A 12,209-nucleotide genomic window follows, 5' to 3' on the forward strand; every position below is an offset into this window, starting at 1 on the left:
TTGAAAGGCTTCATAGTGAACCCTGCCTGCTCACCTTAGAAGTGTTTTGGGAGTAATTAACCCAGACATATGGGTATCATGACTCACAGTGAAAGTGTACAACCTCTATAGAGTGTAAAACTAGTATATCAGCCGTGCTCACTGTAAGGAAAATGGACCCTTGGCCCATTTACTTTGGATTTTGGTGTTTGATAACCAACACAACCAAATTGGACTAATGAATTTGCAAGTGTTTGTTTTGTAGTCCAATAGGGTGCAAGACGTGACTTGGACGAAGGCGACGTGATGATCCGATGATCAACACCTTAAGCAAGACCTTAGGAGCACAAGAAAAGACCCAAGATATCAAGCAAAGTCCAAGCATGAAGATAGGAACCAAGCCGTACGCAAGATCACGAAGAAACGAGCTCGCAGACGCGACCGGACGCAAGGACCGGACGCTGGAAGCGTGACCGGATGCTGGACCGGTGGCTCGGTAGACAGGCGACCAGACGCGAGGACCGGACACTGGCGGCAACCGACCGGACGTAGGAACGCAGTGTCCGATCGAGTACAGAAAGGTTCCAGAGCGGCATATCTGCGACCGGACGCGTCCGGTGGCAGGAGACCGGACGCTAGCCAGCGTCCGATCAGTGTTTTGCCAGCTCAACGGTCGGGACGACCGGACGCGTCCGGTCAGGACGATTCAGCGTCCGGTTAGTAGCAGTTTTGCGGGAGTTCGACCCCAACGGCTACTTTCTCAGTGGGGCTTATAAATACAACCCCCAACCGGCCATTTGAGTAGGGTGGAGCTGAGGAAATATACCAAGAGTGTTGATACACCATTCTAGTGATCTCCACTTGTATAGTGCTTAGTGTTTCATCAGGTGATTAGCGTAGGTGCTTTGCGAAGTGCTTAGGTTGATTAGACCACCGCTTATGCGCTTGCTCTATGTGTATGCCTAGTGTTTAGTGAGGTTTGCATACCTCTTGCCACCCCGTGCTTGTGAGCACAAGTGTTGTACATCGGAGGGGCTTGAAGTCTTGCGAGATCACACCAATCGCGTTTGTGGTGTGGCCGCCACCGTGTACTGGAGGGAACAAGGCCCGCGACGTTTTGGCCGGAAGCTTGATAGTGAAGACGGCGGGGAGCATCTGGGAGAGGCTTGCCGAAAGGCACATCGGAGACCCACTTGCGCATGGGGAAGGCCCGAGGCTATCCACAGAGTTACCCGGCCGGAAGCTTAGCCCTTGCGAGGGATTCCTTGCGAGGGGCTCTAACGAGGACTAGGGGGAAGCTTGCGCGCTTCTCGATACCTCGGTAAAAATACCGGAGTCGTCGATGGGAGTTTGCATATCTCTACCTTGCTCTTTAGCTTCCGCATTTACATTGATTACCTTACTACGTTTGTGGTAGAGATAGCAACACACTAGCAAAACCATAGTTGCACATCTAGATAGTTTATCTATTGCATAGGTTTTGCTAGGGTTAGAAAAAGAGGCTATAGTTTAGAGTTAGAATTTTAAGTTGCCTAATTCACCCCCCCCTCTTAGGCGTCTCGGTCCCTTCACTCACGGTCATGAGCGGCCTTGGAACCCTTATGGAATAGATGGTCACTAAGGATTACCCGTTTATGCTACTTATTATTCATGTTTACATTGATCATGTGTTTTACTTTGGGATTGAAACAACTTGTTGCTACTCTTATGCTAAAATTGTGACAACTAAAAGCTGAATGCTGTCAAACCTGTGTCAAGCCTTTTGAGCCTCATGAACCACATGTTACACTTGTTGAGTACGACACGTACTTACGCTTGTTTGTTTTCATTATTTGGATAAAAATCCCAGATGGGTAACAGATAGCTATGGTAATGATGACTTTCTGAGGATTACTAGACTTGTGGTCAAGCAGTTGACGTCCCTGTGATATGGAGCTTTCGCGAGAGATCTTTCTTTATACTTCCACTACATTTATGTGAAGACTATGTCTTATTATTCGTGATGTAATAAACACTTGTGATGATACTATTTATAATTTGTCAGCTTATGTGTGTGACTGATCTCTGGGCGCATGTAAGATTTTGCATTCCATTTTATCCTTAAAATCGGGTGTGGCACGTTGGTATCGAACAAGTGACGTTGAACGAGGACGACACGTGGCAGCATCACGGTGACCGGACTCCACTGTGATGTGTCCGGTCATTATGAAGAGGCGCGTCCAGTCGATGCGCAGTCTGCCTAGTGAAGGGCATAACGACTTAATTTCGTGGGGGCTCTTATTTAAGACCCATGGCCGGCTCAAGTTCACTGTCTTGGCCATTTGCATTGACATAGCAACCTTGTGAGCTTAACCAAATCCCTCCCACTCAACTCCATCATTGATTCATCATTTTTGTGAGATTGAGAGAGAATCCAAGTGCATTGCTTGAGTGATTGCATCTAGAAGCACTTGGTGTTCATGTTTCGCTGCGGGATTCGTTTGTTTCTCTGGGTGGTTGACTAAAAAATCCATGTCATGACCCGTAAGCTATCTGGAAAGAAATGTATAACTAAATCAACATGTAGAAGTGTGAATATTTTTTTGCAAAATGAAAGGCGGGCCTGGTGCAAGCGGTAGAGTCTTACCGCCTGTGACCGAAAGGTCCTGGGTTCGAGTCGCGGTCTCCTCACATTGCACAGACGAGGATAAGGCTTGCCACTAATACCCTTCTCTAGACTCCGCACAGAGCGGGAGCTCTCTGCATTCAGTACGTCCTTTAAATATAGTAAGTACAGACATACCATGTAAAAATGCAGTGAACCATTAGTTCGTTTAATAGTACACAATTTGAAAACAATTTGACTATACAATTCCTAGCCTGCTAAAAAATAGGATAAATTGAGAGGTGCACTAAGATTGGCCCCGGCACTGCTCATTGAATGGCTGTTGCTGAAGAATGTGTGGCCCATCTGCAAGAACACTGCACTGAAGACCTGAAACTAAACAAAGGCTATTCCGAGACGCCCATGTTCTATGTCCATTCGATTGCAAGATTATTTACCAACTCATATTACTATGCTGTCTCGGATGCGAAAAAAGTTGGCTTCACAGCGGCGCAGTAAGTTGGCAAAAAGAAGCAGCAGCGTTCCCTGTAAACTGATGTTCAGTAAGTAATCTCTGGAATATGTTTCCCTGCATATAACCAAATATTTATATTTATTAGGAATGGTATAATGGATGTCGTAGGATTAAAACTGTCGGACAACTGTCAGGATTAAAACTGCCGGACAGCTTGCAGGGAGTACATAAGTACATTTAACTTAGGCTGGGTACTATGAGAAGGCTAGAAAATCTGCTAGCGCATCCCATCTTGTTTCCTAATCCTATTTGCATTTGCTATTCAAATATGCAGCAGCAAAAGGCTAGGAACATTCTGGCCATATAGATTACAACATACAAATGTAAGGGAACAGCAAGCTTCTTCTTTTTTTGATAGGAAACAGCAAGCTTCTTAGTAATGGATACATAGCGTGTTGTATGACCCTCAGAAATATGAGAGAAGAACATACCTTTTACCCTTGACTGCAAGAATTGTAGCCGTAAGATTGCAGGAAGCAGGAGGTGGCGCAGTGCAGGCGAGAGGCAGGGCAGCCTGCGGCGCCTTGTGCCTAGTGCTCGACTGCTCGGACGTGCCAGCGCGATGCCTCAAGCGTTGCTCCTGTCGCTTTTCCACAGCGCGTGGGTCATGCTCCTTGTCTCTCACGGTGGCGGTACGGAGGCCCCGGCACAGCGGCAACGCAGCCATGGCGGGGCGCAGTGAGGTGAGGTGGCACCGGCCCCGGCCACGGTGAGGCAGACCCGCCTCGGCGCGGCGGCGCGGTGGGCTAGGCCCCCGGGCATGTCATGGCGTCCGTTAGGCGGAGTCACTGGCTCGACTTCTGGGCATAGTTGGCCATGCAGCCCGAGCCCATTGGCCCGACCCAAGGCCCGTTTTTTTGGCCCGGCCCAAGCACGGCCCCGCCCGGCGGCTAGCGGGCCTGGGCTGGCCTGGCCCGGAGGAGCAGGTCATGTCTGGTCCTTACCCCATGCACGTGGGCCAGCACGGCACGCCCTGCTATAGAGCAGCTGGCCCGCTAGTGGCTCGGCCAGCCGGCTTGCTAAGAGCCCCAACCGGCCCGTGCAGCACCGCAGCCCCCTCCCCATGTGGCTACGCCCGAACCCTATCCCTTCCCCTCCCCGGCTCCCCCGCGCAGCCCCCTCCCCACGCCCGAACCCTATCCCTTCCGCTGCCGCACTCACTCCTCCTCCTCACCGAGATCCGGAGCTCCGCTCTCTCTCCCTCCGGCCCTCCCTCCACTCTCTCCCGGCGCAAACAACGGCGCCCCTCTCCCTCCCTCCCGATGGCAGCCCCTCTCGCGCAGCCCCTACAGCGGCGCTCTATGGTGGAGCTCGCGTGGCCCCCCACGGCGGAGCTCGCGCGGCCCCTACAGCGGTGCTCTCGTGAGGAGGCAGCGGGATCCGACGCTCCCCTGCAAGCAGCCGGCGAGATCTGGCCTAAGGAGCAGGGCGGCTCTCCTCCGGCGTAGACATCTCCGGGCAGGGGCAGCGCGGATCCAGCGCGGGACGACGTGGATCTCCTCCTTTGTGGTGGATCCGCTCCCCGCGTCCTCCCTCCCTCCCTTCTCCGGCGGATCCAGTGAACAGCGGCGGCGGCGCATGGATATGGGCTCGGGAGTGGCGGATTCAGCACCATTACAACGGATCCGGCGAGCGGCGACGACGGATGTGGGATTCTAGCAAGCTACGGTGGTGCATGCGCGATGGGCTTGGCGGGCTCATCCATGGACCCTCTACACCTCTCGGGCTCCTCTTCACCCTTCTCCCCTCTCTCTGTCGGCCTCCTCCACCGCTCCACGCCTCCTGCTCCTGCGGATCCACATCGAGCTCCTCGGTGGCGAGCGTGCTGGCCTCCTCTGGATCTGACGTCGATCTCCTCGGCGGTGAGCGGCGTTGACCCCCTTCCCCTCTCTCTCTGTCGGCAGCCAGTGGGCCTCGGGCTGGCATGGCCTGCGAATTGGTCGTGCTTCTCAGGCTGGCCCCACACAAAAATCGGCCCATAGTGCCGTGCCTGGGCCGGAGGCCAGGGCCGTGGCCCTGTGAGGCATGGCCTGAGAGGCATGGCGTGCCGTGCCGGCCCGTTGGCTATCGGGCCGTGCTTTCACGGGTCCGTGTTGTGCCGTGCCGGCCCGACCTGTTGGCCATCTATACTTCTAGGCCAGCGGCTTTCATTGGGCAATTTGTAAAAATGGGAGTAGAAACATCGGTCATTTGTAGATTTGACATTGAACTCATATTCATAGATATAGATGGACCCATTTATCATTTATCCGAGTGTCATTATAATCAAGAAGTCAATCTTTCAAGAGTGGCATTTTTGCAATTTTTTCCTTCCGTTAGGCGGCCGTCTGAGGCTCTGGAGTCAACTATGCCGTGGAGGCTGTGTTAATTAAGAATTTTATCTGCCAATTTTTTGGTCCCCGACGCAGGATGCGGCTGTCTCCACGGTGTGTGCTCTCTGCCAGCTCACCGTTGGCAGAGACACGCGCCGGTGGCCTGCCGCGCCAATGGACCTACGCCGGTGTCTTGCTCGCTGCCGCTCGCGCTGGGGACCCATGGCTGGCCGTACCCACGCCTTGGCCGGGAGCCGCCGCGTCGAGGGCCCGCCGCCAGATCCCTGCCCTGCTGCGTAGAGGGCCAGTCGCCAGAGCCAGCTGGTGACCGTGATTCTAGCACGCTCTGGTGGCGCAGCAAGCAGAGGGTGGATTGGAGATGGGGAGGACGCGGAGCAGGCGGAGGGGACGAGCATCGGGCCGTGAACCTTCGTGATCTATCGGGTAAATGATAAAGCGGGTAGAAGATCCAAACCGATCCACATTGGACGGACCGGATCTTATGTTCGCCTGATCTAACGGGTATCGTGCTAACGAGCGACGTGGCCCTATCCACTAGCCCGCTTTTGGTTGCAGGATTCATAGACAGAGATGGATCCAAATGCAACCTTAGGTGGTGTTTGGTTGCCCCTTCTAAATTTTAGTCGTTGTCCCATCGAATATTTGAACATATGCATGGAGTATTAAATATAGACTAATTATGAAACTAATTGCATAGTTTACGACTAATTTGCGAGATGAATCTTTTAAGCCTAATTAGTCCATGATTTGACAATGTGTTGTTACAGTAAACATGTGCTAATGACAAATTAATTAGGCTTAGAAAATTTGTCTCGTGGAGTACCGACGGATTATGTAATTTATTTTTTTATTAGTATCCGTACATCACATACAATATTCTCCCGACACACCTCCTAAATTTTAGTCACGGGATCTAAACACCCCCTTATTAAGTGGAGCAGTGTTAACCCAGTGTAGGTGCTGTGCTGGCCGAAGCGGTCGATGGGCTGGAAAGGGTCTGTTTACATTTTTTTGGGCTTTGGCCCAGTGATAACTAGCAATAAGCCCAAAAGACCATAACCCTTTGTGTTGGTTCTCAGCGTTCTGAGCACTTCTCCACGGCGCCGTCCAGGACGCTCGACGGGCCACCGCTCGCCGGTAGGTTAAGGTGGTGACTGCTCGCCGGGAGCCTGGGCGGCCGCCCCACCACGCCTTCAGGTTGGGTCCGGGTCCGCCCCTTCTCTTCCTAGCGCCGCGGCAGCTGCGAGGAAGGAACGTGCGGTCCTCTTTCTCCTCCTGGTGCTACTCTGTACACTGTACTGGCCGGCGCAGGGACGGGAGTGGGACGGGACCCGTCAATTTCTTCCTCACCTGGTAAGGAGCCTAATCTCGCTTGGTTGCTTGGATGGATGGTGCGTCCTGTTCCGCGGGATCCCCTGCTCAAATACAAACCGTCTATTGCGATCAAGAGGCTGCGTTGCGTTGCTTTTATGGGTACTAGAACTTGCAAATTCTGGTTTGCGAACAGGAAGCTGCGTTGCGTTGCGTTTATGGGTACTTATAGAAGTTAGCAAATTCTGGTTTGCCGGAAAACGTATCTATTAGGTTGTCGAACTGGGAAGTGAGAGAACAAAGTTTACAACATACTAGCGACATTTTAGCATGACATCCGGCCCTGATGTTACGAGGATCCCCTTTTACCACTAATGATATGAAGCATATGTCGTTTCTATGCCGGTGGTACATACGTTAAAAACTTCCATTCTATCTGTTTGTCTACCTTCTGTTATGGATTCCATTTCAGAAGAAAACAAGGCTAGTGGTTAGGGACTGAACATTTCATTTTCAGGATAGTTAACGTTGAAAGGGGACACCTGCACTTGTTTCCTTGAAAATTGAAATCAGAGGGAGACCAGACCACACCATACAGGGGTGTTAATGGTGAAAGCACAATCTCTTAATCCCCTAAGCCATAAGTTTGCCACTAGTATCAGCAGCTTATATCCTTTGGCTAGCTTGTACTGTGAAGAGCATCAACGCATCATCACTCACTGGGCATCTTTTTATCTATTTCCCTAATACTTTCTTTGTCTGGTCACTTCACCTAATAACTCGTGTACATGAAAGATAAGCTGCGGATTTGTTGAGATAATCTGTGCCGTAAGAAGAACCTGCAATTCCTGATATTTTTTTTAAAAAAAAATCAAATATAGATAATGGCTGTATGAATCTTACATCTTGTACTGTTACTTTTCTGCCATTTCAGATCTGAGGTGTTAGTCAGTTGATATTAGAACAGAGTAGTCTGTGCTTTGGACTGGATTTGGATTAATCAAGGGGTGAACTGGGCTGGATTGGATTTGGATTAATCAAGGGTTCCTTTTCCACCATTTTAGATCATCATGGAAGCAATAGAAGATGAAGCACCAGATGAGGTAATGAAACGTAACATATTGGAGCGACCAAATGATATTTCGTATTGGTAATATATATAACTTTAGTTCTCAACTCTTTTGTACAACAGATGGTTGATAAAGATGGTCAAACATTGATCGTTCCTGAAGTTGGGATGGCTTTCAAATCAGAGGACCAAGCTTATGAGATGTACAATACCTATGCCGGTAAGGTTGGGTTCAGTGTTAGAAAGAGCCATACAAAGCGCCGAGTAGATGGTTCTATTTCTCAGAAATATATAGTTTGCAGTAACCAAGGATATCGAGAAAGTGAGTCATCACAGGACACTAAAAGAACAGGTTGCAATGCCCGTATTCATCGAGAAACTGAGTCATCACAGGACGCTAAAAGAACAGGTTGCAATGCCCGTATTCAGTTTAGTGTCAACAGAGAGGGGACATGGAGAGTACAAAAGGTTGTACTTGATCACAATCATGATCTTGCAAGTCCAAATAAGTCGCACAAACTGAGGTCCCAACGACGTGTTATAGAAGCGGACAAGAGACTAATTAGTCAGATACGGGAAGCCGGGATGAAGCCAGCCCAGGTGTATGAGTTCATGAAGGAGTTTTACGGAGGAGCTGACAAAATGCCATTCCCAAGGATGGGTTGCAATAATGAGATTGGTTGGCAGCGCAAGAAGTACTTAGAACCCAATGACGCGCAAACACTGTTAGAGTACTTGAAGAATAAGCAGATAGAGGACCCTACCTTTTTTTATGCCATTCAAGTAGATGAGGTAGATGGTCAAATAGCTAATTTCTTTTGGGCTGATAGTCAGTCTATTATGGATTACGCGTGCTTTGGTGATGCTGTGTCATTTGACACCACGTTTCAGACTGATAAGCTTGAAATGCCCTTTGCTCCGCTAATTGGAACCAACCATCACATGCAGATAATACTTTTTGGGGCTGCACTAATATTCAATGAGAGTGTTGAGTCATTTGTTTGGCTCTTTGAAACCTTTCTAACAGCAATGTCAGGCAAGCATCCAAGCACAATTTTCACTGATCAGGATGCGACCATGGCAGGAGCAATAGCTTATGTATTCCGAAATACAAGCCATCGGCTTTGTTTGTGGCAAATCTGTCTTAATGCTGCTAAACATCTCGGGCATGTAATTCAGAAGCATTCTGAGAAGTTTGTACATGATTTTAAGAGATGTGTCTATGAAGATAGATCAGAGACTTTGTTCATCAAGATGTGGCATGATTTGGTGACTGAATATAATCTCGAGGACAACCAATGGATGGCAGACCTTTATAATTTGAGGAAAAAGTGGGCTACTGTGTACAACGACTCTTTTACAGCCGATATGACCTTGACTCATAGGAGCGAAGGTATGAAAAATGTTTTCAAGAAAAAATTTCGTAGGAAACTCTCTTTTTCGGAATTCCTTGTGGAATATGAGAAGGTTTCTGCTAGTCTTCGTGAAAATGAGTTAGATGCGGATTTTAATTCACGTCGAAAGAACCCAGTTATTTACATCCCGAATCTACCTCTGTTGAAGACTGCAGCAGAATCATATACAAGGAGGGTGTATTCAGAGTTTGAGGAAGAATTTAAACAACAATTTTCATTCTCTTGTAAACTGTTACAAGCTGATGGGTCCAACTTGACATATATGGTTATGCATATGCAATCTGTTCATGGAGCAACGGTTGTATTCAACAAGGAAAATATGACCATTACATGTTCCTGCAGGAAGTATGAATCCATAGGTACGTAAACACATTTTAAATTACAATGTAGTTTCTAATACAATATGATGAAAAGTGTCATCCTTATCTTATAGGTATATTGTGCACGCATGCTCTGAAAGTCTTCAATGCGAATGATGTTTTCGTTTTGCCATCGCAATACATTCTGAACAGATGGACAAAATATGCAAAAAGAGGATTTTATATTGAGAAAGAAGGAACTGAGATGGAAGATTTGAAAATGCGTGCTGCACGTATCTCAAGAAAGGTGGCATCCATCGCATTGAAGTGTTCACTGTCAAAAGATCTTCTTGATTATTTGGAGAAAGCCATAAATAAGCTGGACTTGGAAGCAGATAATTCTCTAAGCAAGATGCAAGAAAAATCCAATGAGGGTCCGTCTGTTTAGTAGCCTGGCTGTGTTGCTGAGTAATGTCTCCAGGAAGCACAAATCAGTGAGATGATATCTTTTTTAGGTCCATGTACAATTGTGATTATTGAACCATCTTAATAGACGCTAAAGAACCATTTCTTTTATCAGAGAAACATTTAAAGTAACCAGAGAGAAAAAAAACACTTTTTTTTTAACACAAACATCACATTCCAGATTTAAAAAACATCCCACGTCCCACACTCCATCCCTGAATTAACCTTCTTAATTTTCTGAAATCATGATATGCACCAATTTTCAGAATGCCCTAACAGTTTATTTAGTGAAATGGGTCATGCCTCCTGGCATGTAGCCCTCGAGCACATCACCTCACCCCCATGACAAGGAACTTGGTTACCACGAACAAAGCTCCCTCTCCTCTCATCCATAGTTAGGTTTTTTTTAATATTCCTTTCTCCTTGTGAGTCTTCTAGATCAGATGTATTCTCAAATTGTTGTTGTTGCATATCTGGTTGAGAAAATTGCATAATTCTAGCTGACTAGTAGCATATTCATAAGAGTAAAACATGGATTTTTCGTCACAGTAACATAGGCTTTAACATGCTGGTACGATGAACATGCGCATGTGCACAGGTAACCTGTAAGAGTTCAGTTGCTGCTGGTGATAGTAGAATGGGTGCATGTGCAGACTTTTGTTATTACGTTTTCATTTTTTTTCCAGTAGTAGTGAATGGTCCTATCCACCTTAACTAAGTTGTGTGATGGATTTATGTTTCAGGAAACTAATGCTGTGGTCAAATTTGACCCCGTAGGCTCTGAAACCAATAGACATCACTGCATGTGTAACTGTAAGAAATGTTTCATTATTCTCAGCTCTGCGATTGTTTTTTATCGTCCCATATCATCCATGTGCAACTGTAAGAATTTTGGATAGACAACTGCAGAAGTAATGCCAAATGTAAACAACATATATGTTTAGATCTTCATGGATGAAACGAGCCTGAATTTCTGACAAAACATTATATATTCTGTTTAGATCTTCATGGATGAAACGAGCCTGAATTTCTGACAAAACATTATATATTCATAGGTCTCTTTATTTTTGTTTTAGTTTCATGTGCATAGCTAGCAAGAAAAATATTGTAGGATTTCATCATAACGGTGTAAAGATTTTATCATGATGAATGTATTGTAGGATTTGGTTACCACTGAAAACTTGACAGCAGTAGTTTCTGCTATTAACGTGACAATGGCAAACATGATCATTTGCTTCAAAAAGCGATGGCTAATTGTATTGATGAATAAATCTCCTATTAACATGTTTTCTCAGTATTGTTGGGTTATAGACTTGCAGTGTCAATATGTTCCAACTGGCTGGCTGGTTGGCTACTTGGCTGCGTCATGGTTGGGGTTCTCTGGTCTTTGTTCTGATCAGGTATTCTTCTGTTGTTTGTAGAACAAAAGGGGTGCAGGCACCCTTGCTGAGGGAGCAAGAACAACTACCGGGCATCGGCACTGTAGTTTCACGTGGTTATTAGGCTTGGAATTGCATGTGAGGATTCATAATCTGCTAAATCTTCAGAACCATTGGTGAGCCGAGACCATTGTAAAATTATCTAAGTTGGCACACACCAACAGTATCCTTGGCCGAATGATTTGGTTGTAAACCTTGAGGGCACAACAGCCAGGTATAGGTGAGCCGAATGATTTGGTTGTAAACCTGGAGGGCACAACAACAGCCAGGTATAGGTGAGCAGAGGGCAAGGGCTGAATGATGCTGGTCCTTGTGAGCTATGATCTGATCTTTGAGTTCTGAATCAGTCCAAAGTTTTTTTTTAAAAAAAAATCTGGAGAACCATGTCACTGAATAATTTTGGTTGCCAAATTTTTATGATGTCCACTGAGGTCTGACCCATTCATCAGGTCGTCTCGCAGAGCGTAGTCGTTGTAAAAGAGTAAACAAGTGGTTCAGGAACAGTTTGATCCCTTTTCGTCTTGTAAAGTTTCGAGCATAGAATTCCTGGAGTTACAATATTTAGCCTGTTCGGTTGGCTGGTTCGTATCGTTGCTTGTTCGTGAAGAAGTACTGCTGGCTGGTTTATGTGAGAGAAAAATACTATTCCGGCTGAAAATTTACGATCGTTTACAACAAGCCACAGCCAAACGAACAGGCTAATTGTTGCGCAACAAAGCTTGCCTACCAGCAACACAAAACAAACCTGGTCTCAAGAGATGCTACTTGCTCTGCTATATG

At 47.0% G+C, this 12,209-nt stretch overlaps 1 protein-coding gene across 5 annotated transcripts; it reads left to right on the plus strand.

The window, feature by feature from the left end:
* The first annotated feature begins 6,506 nt into the window (after positions 1 to 6,506).
* LOC136475100 (protein FAR1-RELATED SEQUENCE 5-like) lies at positions 6,507 to 11,974 on the plus strand. Of its 5 annotated transcripts, XM_066472662.1 has the most exons (6): positions 6,507 to 6,784; positions 7,677 to 7,845; positions 7,935 to 8,163; positions 8,221 to 9,585; positions 9,660 to 10,019; positions 10,734 to 10,803. In XM_066472662.1, the coding sequence occupies exons 2-5, from the start codon at positions 7,813 to 7,815 to the stop codon at positions 9,971 to 9,973; spliced, it is 1,941 nt and encodes a 646-aa protein (XP_066328759.1). In that variant the 5' UTR covers positions 6,507 to 6,784; positions 7,677 to 7,812; the 3' UTR covers positions 9,974 to 10,019; positions 10,734 to 10,803. The 5 variants fall into 5 exon arrangements, 4 of the variants coding, with proteins under 4 accessions (XP_066328759.1, XP_066328758.1, XP_066328756.1 ...); XR_010763091.1 differs by having other exon boundaries at positions 7,935 to 9,585; positions 9,660 to 10,040; XM_066472661.1 differs by lacking the exon at positions 10,734 to 10,803 and adding an exon at positions 11,412 to 11,974 and having other exon boundaries at positions 7,935 to 9,585.
* The last annotated feature ends 235 nt before the right edge of the window (positions 11,975 to 12,209 follow it).

Source organism: Miscanthus floridulus, chromosome 8, assembly GCF_019320115.1.
Source record: "Miscanthus floridulus cultivar M001 chromosome 8, ASM1932011v1, whole genome shotgun sequence".
Classification (NCBI taxonomy): Eukaryota; Viridiplantae; Streptophyta; class Magnoliopsida; order Poales; family Poaceae; genus Miscanthus; species Miscanthus floridulus.

Coding starts and splice junctions, on each gene's coding strand:
- LOC136475100 (XM_066472661.1), top strand. CDS start 7,813: ATGGAAGCAATAGAAGATGAAGCACCAGATGAG. Junction 7,846..7,934: donor AAGATGAAGCACCAGATGAG/GTAATGAAACGT, acceptor TTTGTACAACAG/ATGGTTGATAAAGATGGTCA. Junction 9,586..9,659: donor CAGGAAGTATGAATCCATAG/GTACGTAAACAC, acceptor CTTATCTTATAG/GTATATTGTGCACGCATGCT.